This window comes from Protopterus annectens, chromosome 6.part0 (genome assembly GCF_019279795.1).
Source record: "Protopterus annectens isolate FY-2018-M chromosome 6.part0, PAN1.0, whole genome shotgun sequence".
Lineage (NCBI taxonomy): Eukaryota > Metazoa > Chordata > Ceratodontiformes > Protopteridae > Protopterus > Protopterus annectens.
In genome coordinates, this window is record NC_056737.1 from 1,077,635,124 (window position 1) to 1,077,661,255 (window position 26,132).

Genomic DNA, 26,132 nt, shown 5'->3' on the forward strand with positions numbered 1-26,132 from the left:
AGGCAGATTGACCCTTACAGCGCACCAATTTCATCAGTTCTGGAATTTCTCTCCATGCTTTTCAGTCAGGGGTCAGTTGCCACAACCATTAAAGTTCAGTTAGCGGCTGTCTCTTCCTTTCATGTCGCTAATGAACCCAGCCTAATGGCACATAAACTTTGTAAGGCATTCTTAAAGGGCACTATGCTGCTTCAACCTCCAGTCTTTGATCCTGTAATGCCATGGGACCTCAATTTTGTGCTACAGTGTCTCACTTCGTCTCCCTTTGAGCTTGCAGCTACCTGTAACTCAAAATATTTGTCATGGAAGACCATCTTTTTGGTAGCCATCACTTCAGCTAGGTGAGTCTCTGAGCTCCAAGCTTTGTCGGGTAGATCTCCTTACTTGGTATTTCACAAGGATAGGGTTTCCCTCAGACCAAATCCTTCCTTTATGCCAAAGGTTGCTTCGGTTATTAACCTCAACCAGTCTATTGAGCTGCCTGTATTTTTCCCAGAATTTTCTAATAAGGCAGAATTTAAATTCCCCCAGCTAGATGTTCATAGACGATTACGTTTCTATTTACATAGAACGAAGGATCTTAGGAAGTCAGATCAGCTATTTGTCCCGTTTTCAGACAATAGACTTGGGTCTCCTGTTTCTAAAGTAACCCTATCCAGATGGATCTCTAGTTGTATTTCCTTCATTTTTGCCTCAAGCGGTAAGGAATTACCTTTTAAGGTGAAGGCTCGTTCTACAAGATCTATGTCTACCTCTACGGCATTTCAGGCCAGGATGTCTAATGATAATATTTGTGCTGCGGCTACATGGGCATCTGCTCACACCTTTATCAGTCACTACAAATTGTATTTGATATCCAGAGGCAGATCTTCCCTTGGTTCCAACGTGCTCAGGAGTATTTTCTACTGAGCTGCCCAAGATTCAGGTGCTGGGGACGCTGTCCCACTGGTAATAATGTAGGCGGGATTGGACTACATAACATCAAGAAGTTATGTACTCACCATAACGTTCGATGTATGTAGTCCATCTCGCCTCACATTCTTACTTACCCTCCCACCTTCCCCCTCCTGGAGGGCCTAGAGGTTCGTTCTGTTTTCAGTACTCCTTTTGTTGTTGGGCTGATTCTTCCTCTGTGTTGTGTGTGTGGGGTGTGATTGCCTGAGCTTGCAGCAAACAAGATCTGGGGAAAGGGAGCAATGCAGCATGGGATACCTCTTAGTCACGAGCCATTTGAAGACTTCGAGCTAGAGTATGGCCGAGTCAGAGCCGAGGTTCGGCTCCGAACCCACGGGTAAGAATGTGAGGCGAGATGGACTACATACATCGAACGTTATGGTGAGTACATAACATCTTGTTTTCTGAACTTGTGTGGATATTTATTGGTTTGATGGTGGTGGTCCTAATAAATAAACATTTGTTGCTCAATAATTATTTTTGTTTCTTTTATTACTGCTATTCATTGTGTTATTGTTGCCTGACAGTCTGTAAATGGTGATGATATATTCTTGCTGCCTGCAGTCCGGTCATTCAACCAAATAATATTAATATTGATATTACAGTGATTTTAGGCTGTTATTGTTAGTGTCCTGACAGTCCGGTTAAATATTTATTCAGTAACCGTGACGTCAAGCAACGCAGGCAGGGTTTGGGCGGTGCTGGCTACTGTGCATCTGGTAAGCCAGTCAAGTAAAATATCGCCTACACATCTATATATCTGTTTATTATCTGTGTGTGTGTACATTTGTGTGTGTATGTATTTGTATATGAAATATAAGTGAGTATAAAATATATAGCTGTAGATATGTAACAGGGGTTTATTGTGTGTTTATATATGTATACATGTGTATATGTACATATGTATGTGGCTTCCTATCTGAAGGACGAGAGCACACAAGAGCAAACATTAAAAGACCAAACCAGGAACATCAAAAACTTGGCAAAGCCCTTGATTGTGGAGGATCACGATACACTTGGGATTGGGTTTTGCACCTTTCCCCACTGTTGTGCGATCTCGGAGTTTGTATATATAATTAGCAGACAAAAACACAGATGTTCTATGCATTGTTTTTCGACCTTCAGAGTTTTCAGTGTTCCTGGGTCAGTCTTTTGAGCTTTCATCCTTCTGATGGGGACCCAGAATATAATATGTTAGATTGCACAACTAAAGTCTTGAATCACAGATAATGGGATGAAATGTCTGTGATACCAATGAGTTTAAATTGCACATAAACAGTCTTTTATTTAAATGAAGGCGAGCACCCCCACTCTCGCCTCCCCATGACCTATAGCTACGTAAATATACAAACGTTGAGATCACACAACAATAGGGAAAGAGACAAACTTCCTTTCACCACTGTTCCACCATCTTGGATAAAAACAAAGTGGTTGTATATCATGTGGTCGAACACAGTTCTACACAAAAGTAAACATTTTAGTTGGTAAGTGAAGTTTATAAACAGAACTGTTTAGTGAGTCAGCATTTCCAAGTCAGCCCTTTTGAAGTCTGTAGGCAAGTATGATTAAAAGGGTGACCGAGGTTTCTGTAGTAATGGCCTAGTTTGTAAGGGTGACCGACGAGCTTTCTGTAGTAATGGCCTAGTTTATAATGGTAACCAAAAATAAGGCACTGGAAGGTTCACCAGAATAAAATCCACTGATGTTAAGTTGTCAATCTCGCCTTCATTCTTGCTGGATGGGTTCGGAGCCGATCCTCGGCTCCGACTCGGCACTTGCTAAGCTCGAGAGTCACTTTTACCAGCTCGAGGCAGCCCCATATCCCATGATGCAAGGCGGTAATTACCCAGATCTCGTTTGCCGCTTTGCTAATGAGGTTATCCTTTTTACCAGCTCCTGGTAAGTGATTTATTATTGCTATTTGTATTAGAATTAGGTATCCCAATACCCATATATTTTATTCTTTATAGTTTTTTAGTGAACCTTACTCTTTTAGCTCCATCCCATTTCCCTTTAGTTCCCTTATTCACAGGTTTTTTTTTCTGTGTTCGGGCCTTAGGCCTTACCCACCCTCACAGTTCCTGTCAGGATTTTCCTTAGGTGTGTGTGGGTGTTGTGTCTCACTATTCTAATTTTAATTTTTAATTATTAGTGTCTTTTGGTCTGATTGGTGTGTGTGTGTGTGGTATTAGGACTCAGACATGTCCAAAGATACTAGGGTCTCAGGTTTCAAGAAGTGTGACTCGTGCTGTCAGAAGATGTCTCTGACAGACGGTCACACTTCTTGTATTTATTGCCTGGGACCCCTACACCTGCAGGACTCATGTGCTATCTGTCATTCTTTCAGCCAGAGAGTCCTGCAGGAACGTAGAAATAAGTTGATCCTCAGGGGTCTTAAGCCTGAGAGCTCCCGGCTAAGGTCGGTTCGAAGCCCTCTAAGCCTCCCAAGACCCAGACTTCGTGTCCAAGTCTGTGGTCTTGGTTCCCGACGGAGTCGACATCAGCTCCGAGCCGATCCTTCCTTGTTGGAAGTTTCAGTACCGTGCTGTTCGGCACCGATACCTAAGCCGACACCTGTGTCGCCCGCTGGAGCCGACACCCTAGCGCCGAAGCATGTTCTGTTCGGAGCCGATATCTTTGTCTCCGCGGACAACAAGTTGTCGGCCCGCCTGAGCCGCGTTCTTCGGCCCGATGGCTCCGCCAAAAAGAAGTCTAGATCTCCTTCATTTGGAATCTATACACTCGGCTGCAGCCTCCCCTGCTTTCAGGCTTCCGGAGCGACAGGATCATCGAGGTCTCTTCCAGGCTCTCAGACCATGACTTAGAGAGAGTGGTCAGTAGGCTATTAAAATCACAGCCACTGGCCCTGATCCTCCATAGCCCGTCTGAACAGGCGCACCGCTATTCTACACCCTCCTGAAATTCCTCCTTCTCTCCTACAGAGTTGGGAGCCGGAGATTATTGGTACCATGACTGTTGCTGCTTGAGCCAATATCACACCTTTCGCCCGTCTGCCCTCGACTCCTATCTCCTCCTTGCGACCTTCCTTGAGGGATCCGGCGCCGGGCTTCCCTGGTCGGCTCGAGGGCAATGGCATCGGACCCTTGTCCCCCCCGTTCCCTGTCGGGCTTCCGCCTTGGTGAGCTCGGCCCTGACATCTGCTTCAGAACCTTCCTTTCTGGGACCGGGGATCCCTGTTTCTTGGACGGGATCTCTCAGCCCTCCCTGGGAGGGGAGCCTTTGTGAGGTGAGTGTGCTAGCCCCGAGCTTAGTCAGCAGTCGGGTTCCTTTAGCTCCTCCCTCTATGGTGCCTGTAGATGCCTCTTCCCGCTCTCTTGCTGCGGACCCAGAGATCCATCGCCCCAGGTCTCCCCATTGGGAAGAACTTCCTCTTCCGAGGTTTCTCCTGATCCTTCAGGTGAACCCCAATAAGAGGACCTGCAAGAGGAAGCACTTAGACTCCCCTGAGTCTACAACATCAGATACCGATTTAGATGAGTCGGAGGGGTCCCAAGATCTCCCTCTGAGGATGTCTCCTTTTCAGACATCCTTGAACTCCTGAAACAGAGGGGGAACTGGCCTCCATTAATCTCTCGAGGATGAATCGGTATACCTGGAGGCTTTGGATCTCGACCCTCCACCTCCTGGGTGTCTCCGCCTTTGACCCCCTCATGGAAGTCGAGTTCGAAGGCGTGGGCATCTCCTGATTCGGTGGAACCCGTCCCCAGGAGACCTTCAAAGTTTATTACGGCCCCCGCTGAAAAGCAGTTTCTTACTAAGGGTGTCCCGGTTGATGCCATGGTGGTGGCGGCCACCAAAAGGAACTTGCAGATCCTTCCGTACAGTCCATCCTCCTAACAAGGAATCTAGGTCCATGGACAGGTATGGCAAGCGGATGTTTTCCTCAGCGACCTTTGCTATGCTCGCTGAATTATTTATGTCACTTCACCAGACTTCAGAGAGACATCCTCAAAGAATTGGGTGAAGTAGTACAGGATCAGTCAGCAGGCAGGCTCAAGAAAAGATTGCCTCTCAGCTGGGAATCCTAATTCCATAACCAACTCCTCCATGCGGCCCATTTCTTATGCAGCCGATGGGGCAAGTAGAGCCGCAGGCACAGGAGTGGCTCTCAGACGTCAGTCCTGGATGCGGCTCTGTAATTTTGCAGACCCCTTTAAGGCGTCCTTCACAAACTCTCCCTTTGATGGGACAACATTGTTTGGCCCTCAAGTGAAGGACACTTTGACCAGGTGCGAGCAAGACGGCAAGACTCTTTCTGCCGTAGGAGTCCTTTTCTCCACCCCTTCTAGACCTTTGAAGGGAGGGAAAATGTGGTTCCGTAAATCTCAGGGAGTCACGCCTGACGCACGTGGTCAATTTACCTCCAGAGGCAGAGGGGGTAATAACAGACGCCGCCCTAGGGGCAGAGGAGGTCCAGAACCAGGGCAGCAGAGAGCCTCTCTCTGACAAGCCCTTCCAGCATCCCTGAGGTGTTGCCCGACTGTCCACCCTTGGAGGCAGTCGGGGGGAGATTGTCGCTGTACCCAGAAGCCTGGTTTTCCCTCTCTCAAGACAAATGGGTACAGTCGATCATATCCGAGGGTTACAAGATTCCTTTTGAAAGCCCTTCCCTCAAAAGGTTCCCTTCCAGACGCCCACCCGTCTAAGGGAAATTGCAAAACTAGAGGTTTCAAAGCTTCAAAAAGGGCCATCCAGCCAGTACCAACAGATCATTTGGGGTCGGAATCTACTCAGGTTCTTTTGGTCCCCAAAAAGACGGGAGACTGGAGACCAATATTAGACCTCAGCAGGCTAAACAAGTCTGTCAAAAAGACAAGATTTCGGATGGTCACACTTCAATCGATTTTGCCCTTTTTGGGCAAAGACAACTGGATGTGCTCCATAGACCTTCAGGATGCGTACTATCATATAAAAATCCACAGACGCTCCAGAAGTTTTCTCCGCTTTCGGCTGGGGACCAGTCATTTTCAATTCAGAGCCCTGCCATTTAGTCTCACTACAGCCCCCAGAGTGTTCACCAAATGCATGGCAGTGGTCACGGCTCACCTGAGACATCAAGGATTCCAGGTGTTTCCGTATCTCGACGACTGGCTCCTCTCAGCCACCACCAGGCATCAACTTCTCCAAGCCAGAGATTACACTCCTACGTCTCTGCGGTCCGTTAGGAATCTCAGTCAACTTCGAAAAGTCTTCCTTATCGCCCTGCCAATCTATTACCTTTATAGGGGCAAATCTAGACACTACTCTGATGTCAGCAAACCTAACAAGTCAGAGAATCCTAGATATCCAAAACCACGTTCGGATCATCCTATCCTGCAAAAGGATACAAGCCAGGTTGGTCCTGAAAGTGTTGGGCCTCATGGCAGCTGCCATCACACTTCTTCCTCTGGCCCGTTTTTACATGCGTCTCCTACAATGGATGTTGTTCACCCAATGGTCCTTCCAGCAGCTTCCCATGCGTCACAAGATCCTGGTGACACAAACCTGCAAGAACCATCTATCCTGGTGGACTTCCTCTCCTCTAGTCCATCAGGGCAGACCATTTGTTCCCCCGGCCCCGGTAGCCACGGTCACTTCGGATGCCTCCCTGATCGGGTGGGGGGGGGCATTATCAGGGCAGGATGGTTCATGGCACGTGGCAACCGTTCGAATACCACCTGCACATAAATGTCCTAGAGATGAGAGCAGTGCTTTTAACGTTGCAAGCCCTCAACGACTTTCTTCCTTTAGGGACTATTGCAGTTCACACGGACAACATGTCCGTTGTGTGGTACATCAACAAGCAGGGCGGAACCAAGTCCTACCCCTTGTGTCGAGAAGCTCTCAGACTTTGGCAATGGGCGATCTCCTCTCATCGGTTTCTGGTAGCAACGCATATCCCTGTGAAAACCAACATAGTAGCGGACAGATTGAGCAGAGCTATACTCATGCCTCACGAGTGGTCTCTCAACCAATCCATAGTGGAAGAGATTTTTCAGAAGTGGGGCCGCCCATGCTGCGATCTTTTTGCTACACCTCAAAACAGCAAATGCCCAGACTTATTCTCTCTCTTCCCACTTCCGGGCCATCCCCCCAGAGACGCTCTTACCCAAGATTGGCCCCGGGGACTCCTTTATGCCTTTCCTCCCTTTCCTTTGATACCACAAGTACTCCAGAAAGCTACCGTCTTGAGAGCCAAAATGATTCTCATTGCCCCTTACTGGCCTCGACAAATTTGGTTCCCGTTCCTTCATCACCATCTTTTGGTGCAGCCTTGGCATCTGGACCCAGTTCCAGATCTTCTGACCCACCAGTGGGTCAATTGCACCGGTCCGTTCCTTCCCTCAACCTCACAGCTTGGTTGCTCCACTTCCTTCCTTAGCCAGGCTTCCTATGATCTCTAACCCCGTTAGAGATATCATAGTAGCTTCTCTTAAGTCCTCTACCAGGAGGATTTACTCTAGCAAGTGGAAACGCTTCTCCTTTTGGGCTAAATCTAAGAACATAGACCCCTTTACTGCCCCTATTCAGTCGGTCTTGGATTTCCTAGCGGAAAATTTTCACTCAGGTTCTTCGTCTTCCACAGTCAAAGTTCAGTTGGCAGCAATCTCGAATTTCCATGTCGGGTTTGCAGACCACAACATTATGTGCCACAAACTTTGTAAAGCCTTTCTCAAAGGAGTGTTCCTTTTTAAACCCCCTGTTAGAGATCCTCCACCACAGTGGGACCTAAATTTAGTGCGAACACCCTTGATACTTCCCCCTTTCGAACCGGCTGCTTCATGTTCATTAAAGTTTCTTTCTTGGAAGACACTTTTTCTGGTCGCTATTACCTCAGCTAGAAGAGTGTCTGAACTTCATGCCCTCTGTGTTCGTCCCCCTTATTTGGTCTTTCACAAGGACAGAGTATCCTTGAGAACCAATCCATCCTTTTTGCCCAAGGTTGCTTCCAAGACAAATTTAAACCAATCCATTGATCTCCCTGTATTTTTTCCAAATTATTCTAACAGGGCAGAACAAAAATTGCATTACCTAGATGCTCATCGCCAACTCAGATATTACTTGGACAGAACAAAGCAATTTAGGAAGTCCGATCAGCTCTTCCTTTCTTATGCTGAAAATAAAAAAGGCCTCCCTGTTTCTAAAGTGACCTTATCCAGATGGCTATCTTCCACCATTTCTGACATTTATCAGCTTAGGGGCAAACAGCTGAACTCAAAACCTAAAGCTCATTCCACAAGAGGTCTAGCCACTTCTACAGCTTTTCAGGCTAGACTACCCTTAGATACTATTTGTGCAGCAGCCACTTGGGCCACTCCTCATACCTTCGTTTCTCATTACAAATTGGATTTGGCCTCCAGGGACAGGGCAAGCTTTGGTTCCACTGTTCTCAAGAGTCTGTTCCATTGAGCCACCCAGGATAGAGGTGCTAGGACGGTCCCATCCAGCAAGAATGAAGGCGAGATTGACAACTTAACATTTAGAAGTTATGTACCTACCATAACGTTCCATGTTAGTTGTCTTCTCGCCTTCTTTCTTGCGTCCCTCCCTCCTGTCCCCCTAGCCTGGACAGACCTTGATCTCCACCTTTCTCTGGAAGATTCTTCTTCCTTGGACACCAGATAGTTCTTGTCCTTGATTACCTGGTTTCCCTTACAGCCTTTTTAGGTTAGTTGTTTCTCTTTCTTTAGTGGAAAGTTTTTTATAGGCAGTTTTTCCTCTAGATACCAAATGAAATCTGGGTAATTACCGCCTTGCATCATGGGATATGGGGCTGCCTCGAGCTGGTAAAAGTGACTCTCGAGCTTAGCAAGTGCCGAGTCGGGAGCTGAGGATCGGCTCCGAACCCATCCAGCAAGAAAGAAGGCGAGAGAAGACAACTAACATGGAACGTTATGGTAGGTACATAACTTCTATGATCGCACACGATATTAAACAACGTAAAACACATCCAGAACGTATTAACTGTATCACCCCGTTTTCGTCACATAAACTTCTTCAGATGAGCATACCAACTTCTGAAACCCCTTTATATGCAGAAACATCCCCAATTAGTCAATTAACAAACTATTATACTTTTAAAAACACAGTGCAAAAAAACTATATACACAAACAATGAAACGCAGTAAAATACAGAAGTGCATAGAAAATCATTTGTTGGTCAAGCAGGAATCTTGTAAACATACATCATTTACAGTTTGTAAAAACTTATAAACGAAAAATGTTTAAAAATATAAAACCACATTTAAAACACTGTTGTGTAGGTCATACAAAATGTAAAACAGCTGACCTAAGCTTTAAGACTGGCTTCAGTGAAACCATCTCATTCAAACCAGGATACCTAGTAGCTTCAAGAACTAGTTGCCAGTACAGTTCCCTGTATTCTAGGCGTGTTTCCCTAGGGCCACCCCTAGGATCAATGGGCAATATTTCTATTACATAAAAATGAAAATCGGCTCCTGCACAGTTCAGAGTATGTTTATGCAGAGAATTGTTACTGTTCATCTTTTTTATGTCGCACCTGTGTTCATACATTCTTGACTTTTAATTTTCTCTCCGTTTTGCCTGTATAGAATGCTTCACATTTGTCGCACAAGGCTAAATAAATAATTCCGTTATAATGGATGTGATTTTAAAAAACAATTTTATATTTTTTGAGGGCAAGTATTTTAAACTACTAAAAGGTGTTGCTATGGGGGCCCATTTTGCCCCCACGTACGCTAACATTATACTTACCTACTGAGAAAAGAAAGTTGTGTTCAATTGTGATTTCAGGTGGTGTTGGAATTTTTATGCTCGTTTTTTGGATGACATTTGTTCATTTTGGGCAGAACCTGGGAGTAGTTTTTTGTCTAGCACCACAGATTTCTTAAGATTTACGTATGAAATCAATTCTGACGAAATTAGTTACTTGGACCTCAGTATCAGTAAGGCTGGAGGGAACTTCAAAACTAGAGTTTACAGAAAAGCAACATTTTCAAACTCTTACCTATATTATACCAGTGCACACCCAAATCACCAGAAGAAAGGGGTAGTAAAAGGTCAGTTTGTTTGAATGTCCAGAATGACCTCAGATGACAATGATTTTATTAATGAAATTGCTTATCTTATGGAATTGTTCAGAGCTATGGGGTACCCAGAAAAGCTTCTAGCAGAAGTATACAATGAAGTTTTGGAAGCAGGAAAATCTAGGTTTGCCCCCATTTTCAGGAGTGACAATCAGGACCTTGAAAATATTCAAACATCGGAGAGGCCAGGTGATAATGGGTACAACAGTGCTTTGGTTATTACTTATGACAGGGATGCTGGGTTGGCCAGAAACTTTATAGAAAGAGAATGGAACAGATTTGCTAGTACATCAGACCCTGCAGTATATATTTGATAAACCTTTTAAGTGTATTTACAGAAGGGGACGCTGTATTAAAAACATTTTGGAGAATGGTACCCCTAGAACAGGTGTTCACCTTCCTAACTGTTGTGCCCAATGCCCTTATGTCAAAGTTGGAGAGATGGTTCATCTGAAAAGTAGAGACAGACTTATTAAGACAAATGGTTTTGCTAATTGCAATACTAACGGAATTATTTATTTAGCCTTGTGCGACAAATGTGAAGCATTCTATACAGGCAAAACTGAGAGAAAATTAAAGTCAAGAATGTATGAAGACAGGTAAGATATAAAAAAGATGAACAATAACAATTCTCTGTATAAACATATTCTAAACTGTGCAGGAGCTAATTTTCATTTTTATGTTCTAGAAATATTGCCCATTGATCCTAGGGGTGGCCCTTGGGAAACACATCTAGAATACAGGGAACTGTACTGGCAACTAGTTCATGAAGCTACTAGGTATCCTGGTTTGAATGAGATGGTTTAATTGAAGCCAGTCTTAAAGCTTAGGTCAGCTAAACTTTAAATTATGTGACTTTCCAGCAGATGGTGGTGTTTAACATTTTGTATGACCTACGCAACAGTGTTTTAAATGTGGTTTTAAAAAGGTTTTATATTTTTAAACATTTTTAAACGTTTTTTGTTTAAGTTCTTTACAGATTGTAAATAATGTATGCTTTTTACAAGATTCCTGCTTGACCAACAGATGATTTTCTATGCACTTGTATATTTAATTGCACTTCTGTATTTGTTTCACTGTTTGTGTATGTACTTGTTTTGCGCTGTTTTTAAAAGTATAATAGTTTGTTAATTGATTAATTGGGGATGTTTCTGTATGTAAAGGGGTTTCAGAAGTTGTTATGCTCATCTGAAGATGTTTTTGTGACGAAAACGCGGTGATACAGTTAATGCGTTTTGGATGTGTTTTATGTTTATTAGTATCGTGTGCGATCAATAAAACAGAGAATTTTATTCTGGTGAACCTTCCAGTGCCTTATTTTTGGTTATCAGTTTACTTTTGGCACTTTTTCCCCCCACTTTCTTTGTTTATTAGTTTATAATGGTGACAAGGTTTCTGTAGTAATGGCCTAGTTTATAAGGGTGACCGAGGTTTCTGTAGTAATGGCCTAGTTTATAATGGTGACAAGGTTTCTGTAGTAATGGCCTAGTTTATAATGGTGTCAAGGTTTCTGTAGTAATGGCCTAGTTTAGAAGGGTGACTGACTAGGTTTCTGTAGTAATGGCCTAGTTTAGTTTTCTAAGGCTAATTTGCCTTTTAGAACTACAACTATGGCAGTAATATCTATTTCAAATTCTGAACTTCATTTTTCTGATGGCTGTTTAGTTTAAAAAATTTGTTTTAAATTACATTGAGCTTTATGATTAAGCAAAGTTAATCTATGATTTAAATGTCCCTAAATGTTTAAAAAATGCTGCTGAATAGGAATGGTTTTGTCAAGCTTCTTGTATACAGTTGTCATGTAGTCTCCATTTAATCGCCACAACTGCAGTTGTAAACAGTAGTGTTAGACTTAGTTTTGCTGCTATTTTATTTTGACTAGAATTTGGCAAGGCTTAGGGGGAAAATGTTTGTTTTTAAATTGTTCTTTTGTGTGCTCTTTGTAGTGACCCCTCATACACACTGTAGATTAAAACTGCTGAAGCTGGAAAGGATAAAAGATTACCTTTTGATGGAAGAGGAGTTTATTAGAAATCAAGAACAGATGAAGCCACTTGAAGAGAAACAAGAGGTAAAAATGTATAGTTTAGTTTTTTATGTTTGAAATGTGCATGTCAAAGAAATTATCCAGATAATTTCATTGTTTACTTTCTATGGAGATGAACCAGGTAAGCCTTTCCCTAACATAAAGCTTTTTTATGACTTTCCTTTATAATACTGTGTGTGATTGAGTGTCTATAGCTGTCTACCTACAAACACAGACTATATATATATATATATATATATATATATATATATATATATATATATATATATATATATATATGTGTGTGTGTGTATGCTTGCATGTATCAGTGCTACAAAATGACACAGCATCACTTCTCATCCATGATAGGTTGAAAACATGCTGACACAAAAGTACACGTGCCGTAATCCATAATCTTGGAGTCTGCAAATCACAAAGTAACTGTTTTGTACAAGAAGCAAGCCCCCACCCCCTGCATTCTCACTTCCTCTACTGTTTAAATATACCACTTCATAGATTGCACAGTAGTGGGGAAAGGGCATATTTCTCAACCCCACTATTACAGAGAACTTGCGCTGGGATTGTTGGTCAAGTGAACTGTTGAACAAACTGGACAGACAGAAAAACTGTCAAAAAACTTCAGTAAGTCTCTTAAATTCTATTTTTTTTCTTCCTTTGTCATGTGTAATTGTGCAGGCATAGTTAACACTTTATAAATATGATTATTGCATAGAATCTTGGTATTCAAACTAAAAGAACTTTTGACAGGCTCTGGTTTCTTTGACCTAATTGTTCGTAATCTGCTACTGTTTGAGGTTTGGGAATATATATACACACTGTCATAGTTCAGACTTCTCCCCAATAAGCAAGTTGAAGTTCATGTAAGGTTTTCTATTTTTTTTCTTCCTAATCTCTAAACAGAGTAATTCCTTGGGGATCTTCATTGTTTCTGTTTTAACATGGTCTATCAATAAATTTCCTGTTGACTTTCGACAAACCAAAATCATTTACTATGCAGATGATATATGTATAGCATGTGTACAGGTGCAGTTTTGTTATTAAACTTCTTACTGATATTCCACTGGTCAAAATCATTCTCTACGTGGATGTCCTTTTTAGCTGCAGGGCCAACGTTTTACCATCCATCATCACAAAAAAGGCTTAGAGGAGGATCCTCCTCCCACCTAGCTAACTGGCTTACCAATGACAAACTAATTTTAAACACCAAAAATCGATTATCTTTAAAACCAAAACCATAGCTTCTTACTATCCCAAAGCAATGGGCCATGCAGCATAACCAACCCTAAGAACAACCTCACATTTGAAATGCACAAAAATCTGACTAGACCAAAAGATAAACTTCCAGTACAACATCTCTACCAGTAAGTCAAATATTAATTCTACTTTTGGTCAAGAAGAATTTCCCAGGCAGCTGTTGATAAAGGATTTCTGCAATTACAGTTTGCCAGTTGTAGCAAAAGCCATTGCTTAAATGAAAACAGTTTACTCCTTATGCAGTCAGTATCCGTTGAGTCATCACTCTTGCCTCCAAGATATAACATCACCATTTCCTTACAGACGCAAATTGGTTGCCACTAAACAAAACTGTACTTTGTTTCCCCTCACATAAAAGCTTCTGATCCTAGACAAATTCCACAGATCTGAAGTAGTTTAACTTAATTTGGTCTTCAACCTATGGGATACGTATCCGTATCGGATCTGAGCCAGCAACTTTACTAGTGTCTGCTCCAAGCTCCTCCCCTTACCCATAATACACCTCCACTACCTTCTATCCCCAGATCTCCTTTGCCGCATATAGCTTATGCATTGTGATCTCTTGAGCTCCAAGTTTTTCAAGTGGGTAAAAAACTTTTCAATATCTTTTTTTTCTTTAAAAATTGTTAGGTAGTGATAGAATAAGTTCCCCTTTCTCCTCCCCTTGCTTGGTGCGTCAAGTTTGTGTTTTAGGGTAGTTAGATTAGTTTGTATAGTTGTGTGGATTTTTGCTTCCCCTCCCCTTCCTCAGTGTTTTCTGTGTACGAGTGTGGTGAGTGGGTGTGTGTCAGAAAGAAAAACGTTTTTTCTCCAGTTTTCTTTCTACTGATGCAGTATGGCTGACAAGCCTATTTGCAAATGTTGCACTGAGTGTGGCAATAAATTATCCCCTGCAGATGGCCACACTCTGTGTGTTATGTGCTTGGGCGTGGCCCATCTGTGTGTGGACTGAACTATATGTGCGGGATTCAACCCCCGCGCCATTAAAGAAAGGAAGGCCAAGTTGGCCCTCAATGGCCTTCTTCCCCCTTCAGAGACTGTTTCCTCGTCTCCGGTTTTGGTCACAGGGGCTGCTGTTGCCGCGTCTCCTTATTTTCCCCTGGCTTCTCCTCCCTCCCAGGCTGGGACTCCACCTCCTGTACAGAAGCCTGTGGAAGCGGAGCAGAAAAGGGGCAGAGAGAGAAGGAGAGAGAGTTGAAGGCGAGGGAAAAGTGAAAAAGGTCTCCGGACCTCCCTTCACCTGTGAAAACATTACGGATTCGTGACTCCCCTCGGCTCCGATCTCTGAGGTTCTCCCCGGAGGAGACACGTTCAGCTTCTAGGGCCTCGGTGCCCTGACCCACCAGGTCGGAGTCTGTAGCCTCGTCGAGGTCCACCCAGTCTTTGTCTGCGGTTGATATGGATAAAATGATGAGGAGGTTCATGCGTACTCAGATCCAGATGGGGGTCTTGCCAGTCCCTTCTTCCTCAGGAGAGGGGAGCTCGCTTCCTTTTTTCCAGCCGATATCTCCTCCGATCCATCCATCGGGCTCTGAGTATTCGGATCAGAGGATGGCTTTAGTCGACGCCGATGGTACCTGCTTTCTCGATGCCGACAGCTGCCTGGAGCGTTTTGGATCTGACCAGCTCAGATCCGAGCTTGAGCTTGGGTGTCGGATCCGAGGGAGTGAAACTTTTTTTTCATCCGCTCTGCCTTTGTCGGGCCAAGTTCCCTCCCTCGAAGCTCCGTCCACTTCGGGCCCGGCTCCAATTCTCACCTCTGATCTGGGGAGACCAGCCTCCTTATTAGTTTCTCAGAAGGTTCGCTGTCCTTTGGCGTTGTGGTAGAAAGGGTTCTCTCGGATGGATTGAGACCCCTGGCTGCCCCCTTGGACTCCACCCAGTCCCCCTCTGCTCTTGCTACGGTCCCCATCATTTTACCAGAGGGACGGCCCGTGCTCAAGGAGCCCCAGACGGTTCCCCCTGAGGAACAAGTGGCTTGCGAGTTCCCCTGGAGAGCCCCACCGGAGAGGTGCCTCGCAAGCATACGTGCAAGAGGAGGTACTTTGACCCCCCCAAGTCCCTTACCAAGGATACAGACTTGGATGATGAAGGTTCCCCTAGCTCACCTCCCGAGTATGTCTCCTTTGGCAACATCATGGAAATCCTGTGCGCCAATGGGGAGGTTGATCTGCCCCCCAAACCTTCTTCTGACGAGTCTGTGTTCCTGGATGCTTTCGGCATGGGCCCATCTACTTTCTGGGTGTCCCCTCCCGCGGATCCTTTGGTGGATCTTGTCACCTCGCGGGCATGGAAGGAGCCAGACACCATGGAACCAATTTCAAAATACCCGACAAAATCTTAAGTCCTTCCACAGACAGACCAGCATGGAACAAGGGCTCCCCCGTAGACACTGTGGTGGTAGCAGCAGCCACAAAGAAGGAACTGGCACAGGAGAATTCTTCGGTTCATCCTCCTGATCGTGAGTCACAGATGATGGACCACCTAGGGAAGCGGGTGTACACTTCAGCTACCTTTTCCATTAGGAAGCTGAACTACCTGGCCTACGTCACCAGACTCCAACGCGACCTGGTAAAGGAGCTGGAGGAGTCTCCCACTAAGTCCATGTCGCAGGAGGACAGGGCTTTATTCTCCGTGAGGATGGCCATTTTAAAAGCAGTGTCCAACACGTCCATGCAACTCCTTTCACATGCTACAGAAGGAGCGGCTAAGTCTGGCGTGTCCATGAGGTGCAAAGCCTGGCTCAGATTATTTCAATTTTCGGAACCCTTCAAGGCGTCCTTTGCCAGTGCCCCTTATGACGGCTCTACTCTTTGGTAAGACCATTTAAGAGACATTAGCCCAGAGTGAGAAATACAAGAAGATGCTGTCTGCCGTCGGGATCCACTTCTCGGACCCTCAAAGGTCCTTTTCCCAGAACCAGAGAGGGCAAAAGATGATGTGGTTCCAGAAGTCACAGTATTCCCAGGACACTCAAAGCTCTTCTCACCCCCCCCCCCCCCAGAGGCAGAGGGGGACAGAATGGCCCAGAGGCAGAGGGAGTCTGAGGAACTTTGGGTCTCGAGAACCTTTCTCGTACAGACCCGGGCAGCAACTCTGCACTACTCCTGGAGGCAGTCAGGGGATGGTTGTCCTTGCACCTAGCACCTAGCGGTATGGGAGTCCATAACAGACCACTGGGTGCTATAGATATACTCTATCCCCTTTGTTGGGTCCCCCAAATCTCCCAGACACCTTGCGGACGTACCACCCACGCAAAGGGCGGCAGTAGTACAGGAAATTTCCAAGCTGCTAGAAAAACGAGCCATCAAAACCATCCCCCACATCAGTCCAGATCGGGCTTCTACTCCAGATTCTTTTTGGTGCCAAAGAAAGCGGGGGACTTAAGGCCCATTCTGGACCTTTCTACCCTGAACCTGTCAGTTGCCAAAGAGAAATTCCAGATGGTCACACTACAGTCCATGTCATACCTGCAAGAGAGCGACTGGATGTGCTCGTTAGACCTCCAGAATGCTTACTGTCACATAAAAATGCACAGAAGCTCCAGGAGGTTCCTCTGCTTCTGGCTAGGAGTCACTCATTACATATTTTGAGCCCTACCCTTTGGTCTCACCACAGCTCCCAGGGTGTTTACCAAAGTGATGGCTGTGGTAGCGGCTCACCTGAGGCTTCAGGGGATTCAGGTCTATCCATACCTGGATGATTGGCTCCTCCCTGCTCCCACCACGTGTCTACTCTCCCAAACCAGGGAGTATTTCCTAACTCTTGCCCTGCGTTTGGATATTACAATCAACACATCCAAATCTCTCCTAGAGCCTGTACAGGTGATAGAATACATTGGTGCCAGGATAGATACTCTTTAGTGCAAAATCTTCCTGACCTCGGAGAGAGTTCAATACCTGAGGATGCATGTCTCCCTGATCTACCACTCTCATCTACCAATGGCAGAATCGATGTTGAGGGCCTTAGGCTCAATGGCGGCGACCATAACTCTTCTCCTGTGTGCCCAGTTACACATGATAATTCTGCAGTGGACTTTAGCTGTACAGTGGTCCCTGTCGGAACTGCCATTGGCATATCCAATTCAACTCAGTCGAGTCTGTCGGTCGTCCCTCATATATGGTGGATGTGTTCTTCTGATATTTTGGAGGGACAACCTTTTGTTCCAGCCCCAGCCCAAGCCACAGTGACCATGGACACCTCCCAACTTGGGTGGGTAGGGAGGGCATTGTTTGGGCAGGACAGTCCAAAGCCTGTGGTTCCCTATAGGAGACCAGCTTGCTCATAAATGTCCTAGAGATGAGGGCGGTCCTTCTAGGATTTCAGGCCCTTCATGCCTTTCTTCCTCTGGAAACGATTGCAATTCAGTCAGACAACATGTCAGTGGTCTGGTATATCAACAAACAGGGAGGGAACAGATCTTACCCCCTTAGTCGCGAGGCCATGCGAGTGTGGGAATGGGCGATCTCCACCAGTCGCTTTCTCATCGCAATGCACATTCCGGGACGGTCCAGTATCCTAGCGGACAGGCTGTCTGAGCATTCTGATGCCTTATGAGTGAACTCTGAATCTTTCAGTAACGGAACAGATCTTCAGCGAGTGGGGACAACTTGCTGCAAACTCTTTGCATATCCTTCCAGTGTAAAGTGCAGCAAGTTTTTCTCTCTGAACCTCCTGCCGAGGAAGTCCCCCAGAGACGCTGTAGTTCATGCTTGGCCTCCCAGTCTTCTGTACGTTTACCTGCCAATACCTCTTATTCTGAGCTTTCTACAGAAAGCTTGTCGACCGGGGAGCAAAATGATCCTCATTGCCCCGTTCTGGCCTCGCCAGGTATGGTTTCCCTTCCTTTGGTCTCACATACTGGCTCCGCCTTGGATCCTGGATTTCATTCAAGATCTAATTTTCACACCCTTCGCGGGTGCCTCATCCGAATCTGGACAGTTTGAAGCTCACAGCTTGGCTGCTCCAGTTCCCGTGATTGCTAGGACTCCTGGACTATCTTCCTCAGTTAGATCTATTTTGGTGCTGCTCATAAGACTTCGAACAGGAAGGTTTATCACAGCAAGTGGAAACTTTTTCCTTTTGGGCTTCTCAAAGGAGTTTAGACCCTGTCACGGCTCCTGTTTCCACCAATCTTGATTTTCTAGCTGATATTTTTCATCACAGAGCTAGTTTTTCTACTGTCAAGGTTCAGTTGGCTGCCATATCTCATTTTCATGTGGGCGAGAATTCTGCTTCTTTAGCCTTTTCCAGACTGTGTAAAGCCTTTATTAAAGGCACCTTTTTGTTATGCCCCTGGTCAAAGATCCTGTTCCCCCATGGGACCTTACTATGGTTCTTCAAGCTGTGGTCGCTCCTCCTTTCGAGCCTGCCCGAACAGCAGATCTGAAGTATTTATTTTGGAAAACAGATTTTTTTGGTGGCTATTACCTCTGCCAAAAGGGTTTCGGAATTACAGGCCTTGTCCATCAAAGTTCTTTACATGATTTTTCACAAAGATAGGGTTTCCCTTCTAAACCAATCCATCCTTTCTTCCTAAGGTGGCATCATCAGTCAATATCAGTCAGACCATCAAGTTGCCTGTTTTTTCCTAATTTTTCTAACAAACTCCACATATTGGATGTTCATAGACAGTTATGATTCTACTTGCACAGGACAAAAAATTTCCGTAAATCTGATCAGTTGAAAATTTTCCGTAAATCTGATCAATTGTTTGCATCTTTGGAGAAACCCATCTCCAAGGTCACTATTGCTAGATGGATTTCTTCATGCATTCTTCAGATTTATAAGGACAGAGGCATATCTCTTCCAGGTCAGGTGAAAGCTCATTCCACTAGGTCCATGGCTACGTCTGCGGCCTTTGCGTGTCTTTGGATGATATTTGTTCTGCAGCTACTTGGTCGTCATCTCATATGTTTATTTTTCATTACAAATTTGATTTGACTTCCAGAAGGAGAGCATCCTTTGGTTCCACTGTGCTCCGGAATATCCTTCTATGAGGGCCAAACCAGGAGTTTAATAGCTGGGGACTCTGTCCCACAGGTTGAAGACCAAATAAAGTAAACTACTTCAGATAAAGAAGTTATGTACTCACCATAACGCTCCATCTGAGTAGCTGTACTTCATTTGTCTGCAACTGTCCCTCCCTCCTTCCCCCCCCCGGACCTTGGCATATGAACAGCCTATGGGCTGCAGTTATAGGTCACAAGTATTTTTTCAGATGGGGTTATCCATATAAGGTTTAGCAAACCCGATCTGGGGATGGAAGGTAGTGGAGGTGTATTATGGGTAAGGGGAGGAGCTTGGAGCTCGGAGCAGATGCTAGTAAAGTTGCCAGCTCACATCCGATACAGATCTGTATCCCACAGGTTGAAGACAAATGAAGTACAACTACTCAGGTGGAACGTTATGGTGAGTACATAACTTATTTTGCCAGATTAACTTAAAAAAAAAAAAAACAGCTTGTACGTAACCCTCCCCTTCCTCCAAACTTGCACGTGAGGATAAACTTCACAGTATTTGGGGGGAAAGACTGTGGTTATGATTTACAGTGTTTGGATCCACTCCACTGCCCACCATTAAATTATTTTTTTACCTTTAATCTAAAAATCATAAATCTAGTGATCTGAAGTAGGTACTTCATTTGTCAGCAACCTTTGGGTCTTGGATCCGATCTTGGATCCGAGCCGGCAACTTATTTCATAGCTTAGAGATCCGAGCTCCTAGCTCCTCCCCTTACCCATAATCCCCTGCCAACCCTGACTGACCTCAGATCTAGTTTGCCGCTCTTAGACTAAGCTTCTAGATTGCTGAGCTCCTGGCATGTTATAGATAAGTGGTTACTTTCTTGTTGTAAAATTCTATATTTTTCATATTTTTTTCATAGTTTAAGTGTTTGCGTGTGGTTAGGATCCCTTTTTGTCAGTATACTTTTATTTTTAGTGTAATTCCTCCCCTTCCTTCGCTGGTGCGTAGTGTGTGTGTGAACTGTTGTGTGTTGGGGCCTGGTCTGTGTGAGGCAGTTTTAAACTTTTATTTAAAAAAAAAAACCATGTCGGAGGCCCCAAAGCCTATTTTTTCCAAGTGCACCGAGTGTGGCCATAAGCTTTCACCGGCGGATGACCACACTTGGTGTGTTCGGTGCCTTGGGGTTGAACACCTCTCCTCTGGGTGTTAGATCTGTGCGGCGTTCAACCCCAGGGCACTGAAAGACCGTAGGTCGAAGCTGATCCTGGTGGGACTTTTGCCCCCGGATCCGGCTTCGGCCTCCGGTACTCCCGTGGCACCACCCCAGTCCTCGGTGGCGGCCACTCCTGCCCCCTCCCTTCGGCCGGGACTCAAACTCCCACTAAGGCGCTGGAGGAGAGGGAGGCCAGGAGGGAGAAGCACCACAAGCGGTGGGCCGAGGCCTCCGCTTCGGCCCCCCCCCCCAGCTAAGCGGGCTTCTCCCTCCACGGCTTCCAGGTCCCCTCCTCCTCGGCTTCGATCCCCATGCTTCTCTTCGGGACCCGAGGAGGACGAGACCCGATCTCCGTCGAGGTCATCGAGGCGGCACTCCCGGCCCGCCTCGGTGGCCTCGTCGAGATCTACCTACAGCCTTTCGGATGCGGACTTGGACCGGATGATGCGAAGGTTCATCCAGGCCCAGCTGCAGATGGGAGTGCTCATGCCCCCCCCCCTTTGGGGGGGAGCTCAACACCTTTTTTTGCCCCGATAGCTCCTTCTCCGACCTGCTTTTCGGGTTCGGAGCGCACGGAGCCGGGCAGCGTTGGAGCCGGGGGGTGGGTCGGCGCCGACAGTACTGGGTACTTCGGATCCGACTCTGCCCTAGAGTCTGTCAGGTCCTTCCTTGTCGGATCAGAGCTCTCGGAGCCGTAGGCTGAGCTTCGGATCCGTGGGATTCAGTGTGCCTTTGGCTCCGTCCAGGTCGGAGCACACAGGTCCTTTGGATCCGATGGTCTCGGCGCCGGTTCCAATCCCTCCATCGGATCAGAGTGGGAGTTGACTTTCGGATCCCAGAGAGAGCGACTCCCCCCTCGGCCTTCGATGCAGTGGAGAGGGCTCTGTTGAGGGCATCCGGACCCCCGGCCCTTGCTTCGGCTCCACCCCGCACTCCCTCTCAGCTGAGTCAGGCTTCCATCTCCCGGCCTCAGGGACAGCCTGCTTCGATGTCTCTGGTCGTTCCCTTGGAACAGGTCGTTGCTGGTGAGACTACCTCGGACAGCCCCCCCCCCCCGAGGATGTGCCTCATAAGCAGAAGTGTAAGAGGAGACACGTGGACTCCCCAGAGTCCTTAACAGAAGACACTGACTTGGATGAAGGGGAAGGCTCCCCAAGGTCACCCCCCCCGAAGATGTCTCCTTCGGAGACATCATGGAAATGCTCAGGATTGGGGGGGGGGTCTGTCCCCAAGGCTTCCTCAGAGTCCGTGTTCCTGGAGGCTTTCTAAGCAGGACCATCTACCTCTTGGGTGTCCCATCCGGCCGACCCCCTGGTGGACCTTATTACCACCAGGGTGTGGAAGGAGCCGGACACTGTGAAGCCAGTTCCCAAACGCCCGATAGAATTCTGAGCCCCCCCTGCGGACAGGTCCCACTGGAGCAAGGGTCCCCCCGTAGATGCCATGTTGACGGCGGCAGCCACCAAGAGGGAATTGGCTCAGGAGAGCCCCTCGGTCCATCCACCGAGCAAAGAGTCCCGCTCGATGGATTGTCTGGGGAAGCGGGTTTTTAGTTCAGCGACCTTCTCAGTAAGGTCTCTGAACTATATGGCACACGTTATTAGGATGCAGCGAGACCTTATCAAAGAGTACGCTGCCCCCCCCCCTCCCGGAGTCCATCTCGACGGAGGACAAACACTTGTACTCCACTCGCATGGGCACTCTAAGATCGATATCTAATACCTCTATGCGGTTGTTGTCCCATGCTACAGAGGGAGCCACTAGGGCCAGCAGAGCAGTACTAGTCATGTGGCGCCAGGCCTGGCTCCGACATTGTGACTTCGCGGAACCCTATAAGGCGTCATTTGCGAATGCCCCTTTTGATGGTTCTGCCTTATTTGGCAAGACCGTTCGCGACACTTTAGTCCAGAGCGAAAAGGATGGGAAGACGTCTGCCGTCGGAGTCCGCTTCTCCGCTCCCCAGAGGTCCTTCTCCAAGAACCTAAAGGGACCGAAGAAGATGTGGTTCCGGAAATCGCAACATTCCCAGCCTGCTCCGGGCAACCAGTCCTTCCGCGGCAGAGGAGGACGCCGCCCTAGAGGCAGAAGGGTCCGAAGAATTTTGGGTCCAGAGAAACTTTCTCTGACCGACCCGCGCAGCAACCCTGAGGGGTTGCCCGACTGCTCTACTCTGGAGGCAGTCGGGGGGCGTTTCTCGAAGTACCTGGCAGCTTGGGAGTCCATCACATCAGATCGCTGGTTGCTTCGTATCATATCCAGAGGTTACCAAATTCCCATGTATCATGTCCCCAGAATCAAAAGCCTCCCCGATGTACCACCCGATCAGAAGGAGGCAGCCGCTGCAGAGATCCAGCAGCTGCTAGAAAAAAGAGCCATCCAGCCCGTCCCCCCAGACCAGCTCAAATTAGGGTTTTACTCCAGGTTCTTTCTGGTGCCAAAAAAGACGGGGGACTTGTGGCCAATCCTAGACCTCTCCCTTCTGAACCTGTCGGTAACCAAAGAAAAATTCCGGATGGTCACTCTCCAATCCATTCTCCCCTTACTGCGGGAGAATGACTGGATGTGCTCTATAGACCTCAAGGATGCATACTACCACATTCTTATGGACAGACGATCCAGGAGGTTTCTCCGCTTCCGGCTGGGAGCCAGTCACTACCAGTTCAGGGTCTTTCCCTTTGGTCTCACCACAGCCCCCAGGGTATTTACCAAAGTATTAGCAGTGATAGCGGCCCACCTGAGACTCCAGGGAATGCAGGTTTTTCCATACCTGGACGACTGGCTCCTGACCGCCCCGACAAGGTATCTACTTTGCTCAGCCAGGGACTACTTCCTCTGGCTGGCTCCCCAGCTGGGCATCATCATCAACATGAACAAATCCTCTGTTGCTCCTACCCAGGTGATAGAGTTTATAGGGGCCAAATTGGATACAAGAAACCTTCTAGCTTTTCTGACTGCGGAACGTCTTCAGAACCTGTGGCTGCATGTGCGGGCCATCCTCCAATCAACAGCTTCACCGGCGAGATGGGCCCTGAGGGCTCTAGCCTACATGGCGGTGGCAATTACTCTCTTGCCATTGGCTCGTCTGAACATGAGGGTACTGCAATGGACCCTTCAAGTCCAATGGTCTTTTCAACGTTACCCCCTAAGCTATCCTATTTCCATCAGTAGGGCTTGCAGGATGACTCTCTTATGGTGGCTCCAATCTCCAGATCTCCATACGGGACGTCCTTTCTCCACGCCTCCTCCCCTCGCCACGGTGACCACGGGCGCCTCTCGCCTCGGGTGGGGGGGGGGCATTGCACAGGCAAGACGGTCCATAGCACGTGGAACGACACAGAGACCTCCTTGCAAATCAGTGTCCTGGAGATGAGGGCGGTGCTATTGGCGTTGCGAGCACTACAGAACCTTCTTCTGGTAGGGACTATTGCGATACAGACGGACAACATGTCAGTGGTCTGGTACATCAACAAACAGGGGGAACCAGGTCCTATCCTCTTTGTTGAGAGGCCATGAGAGTGTGGGAATGGACGATTTCTTCCAACCACTTTCTTGTTGCAACGCACATTCCTGGACGGTCCAACATACTGGCAGACAGACTCAGCCGCACCATCCTTTCCCCTTACGAGTGGTGTCTCAATCCCCAGGTAACAAAGCGGATTTTTGCCATGTGGGGGCAACCCTGTTGCGATCTCTTCGCCTCTCCCTCGAATATGAAATGCAACAGCTACTTCGCTCTAATTCCCCCCGTCGGGGAATCCCAGAGAGACGCTCTGGTGCATGCTTGGCCCCCCGGTCTACTTTATGCCTACCCTCCTCTGCTCCTGATGCTGAAACTCACAGAAAGCCAGTCGGTTGGGGAGCAGGATGATCCTCATTGCCCCATTCTGGCCTCGTTAAACGTGGTTCCCTTACCTGTGGTCTCATCTGGTGAATCCGCCTTGGATTCTAGATCTCCTCCCGGATCTAATATCTCATCCCCTAAACCTCCCGATCCCGAATCTGGACAACCTCAGGTTGACAGCTTGGCTGCTCCAGTTCCACTCCTAGTCAGGACTCCCGGAATCTCTTCACCAGTTAAAGCCATTCTCGTGGCAGCACATAAACCTTCCACTAGGAAAGTCTATCGTAGTAAGTGGAAACACTTCTCCATCTGGGCGGAGAATAATAATTTAGATCCCTTCACAGCCCCGTTACCGTCTGTGTTGGAGTTCCTTACAGGTCTGTTCCATCAGGGGGCTAGCTGCTCTACGGTCAAGGTTCAACTAGCAGCTATTTCTTATTACCATGTGGGGCATGAATCGGGCCCCTTGATTACAGCAAAATTGTGCAAGTCCTTTCTCAGGGGTACTTTCTTGCTCAAACCTCCTGTCAGGGAAATTGTACCCCCTTGGGATTTGGCTCTAGTTTTACAGGCCTTGACGGCTCCCCCTTTTGAACCGGCTGCTTCGGTCGATCTTAAGTACCTCTCTTGGAAAACGGCGTTCCTAGTCGCTATTACTTCGGCGAAAAGAGTTTCCGAGCTTCAGACCCTTTGTGTGAAACCCCCGTACTTGGCCTTTCATCAGGATAGAGTGTACCTCAGAACCAATCCTTCTTTTCTTCCCAAGGTGGCTTCAGAAGCTAATATCAATCAGTCCATTAACCTATCAGTTTTCTTCCCTAAGTATCAGAACAAGGGAGGATACAAACTCCATTCCTTAGATGTGCATAGACAACTGCGCTTCTACATTCACAGGACTGCTGGTCATAGGCAATTTGACCAGTTGTTCATTTCCTTTTCCAAATTTAACCTAGGTAAATCTGTGTCTAAGATCACTTTATCACGATGGATCTCACTGTATTCTCTTGGCCTATGAAACTTCTGGGAAGCCTGCACCTCAGGGAATTCGTGCGCACTCTACTCGTTCTATATCTACCTCTGCGGCCTTTAGGTCTAGATTTCACTGGATGATATTTGTTCTGTGGCCACTTGGGCCTCATCTCATACCTTTATCAACCATTATAAGCTGGACATTATCTCCAGAGGGAGAGTGTCCTTTGGCTCTGCAGTGCTCCGGAACATCCTTCCATGATGGCCACCCAAGATTCAGGTAGCTGGGGACTCTGTCCCAAAAGTTGCTGACAAATGAATTACCTACTTCAGATTAAGAAGTTATGTACTCCCCATAATGTTCCATCTGAGTAGGTGACTTCATTTGTCTGCAACCATCCCCCCTCCTTCCCCCTGGCCCTCAGAATTTTCTTGTTCCTGTATGTCCTTCTATGGTATCCTTCGGGATGTATTTAGCCTTCGGCTTTTTGTATACGAGCAAACTTGATCTGAGGTCAGTCAGGGTTGGCAGGGGATTATGGGTAAGGGGAGGAGCTAGGAGCTCAGATCTCTAAGCTATGAAATAAGTTGCCGGCTCGGATCCGAGATCGGATCCAAGACCCAAAGGTTGCAGACAAATGAAGTCACCTACTCGGATGGAACGTTATGATGAGTACATAACTTCTTATTTACTGGGGGTTAAGATCTCTTGAGTTTCATCAGTGGCATTAAATAGATTATAAACAAACAAACAAACAAATATGAATCACTCACTAAGTGCAAGTTTGCCTTCATTATTGTCCTGAATATGTGTGTACT

General features: G+C 46.8%; 1 protein-coding gene across 1 annotated transcript in view; it reads left to right on the forward strand.

Moving 5' to 3' along the window:
- The window catches only part of PSMC1 (proteasome 26S subunit, ATPase 1), a 561,132-nt gene that overhangs the window by 92,363 nt on the left and 442,637 nt on the right, over positions 1-26,132 (forward strand). The window contains exon 4 of the mRNA XM_044074701.1: positions 11,969-12,093. Within this exon, the coding sequence (XP_043930636.1) occupies positions 11,969-12,093 (125 nt within the window). The remainder of the gene's footprint in view (positions 1-11,968; positions 12,094-26,132) is intronic.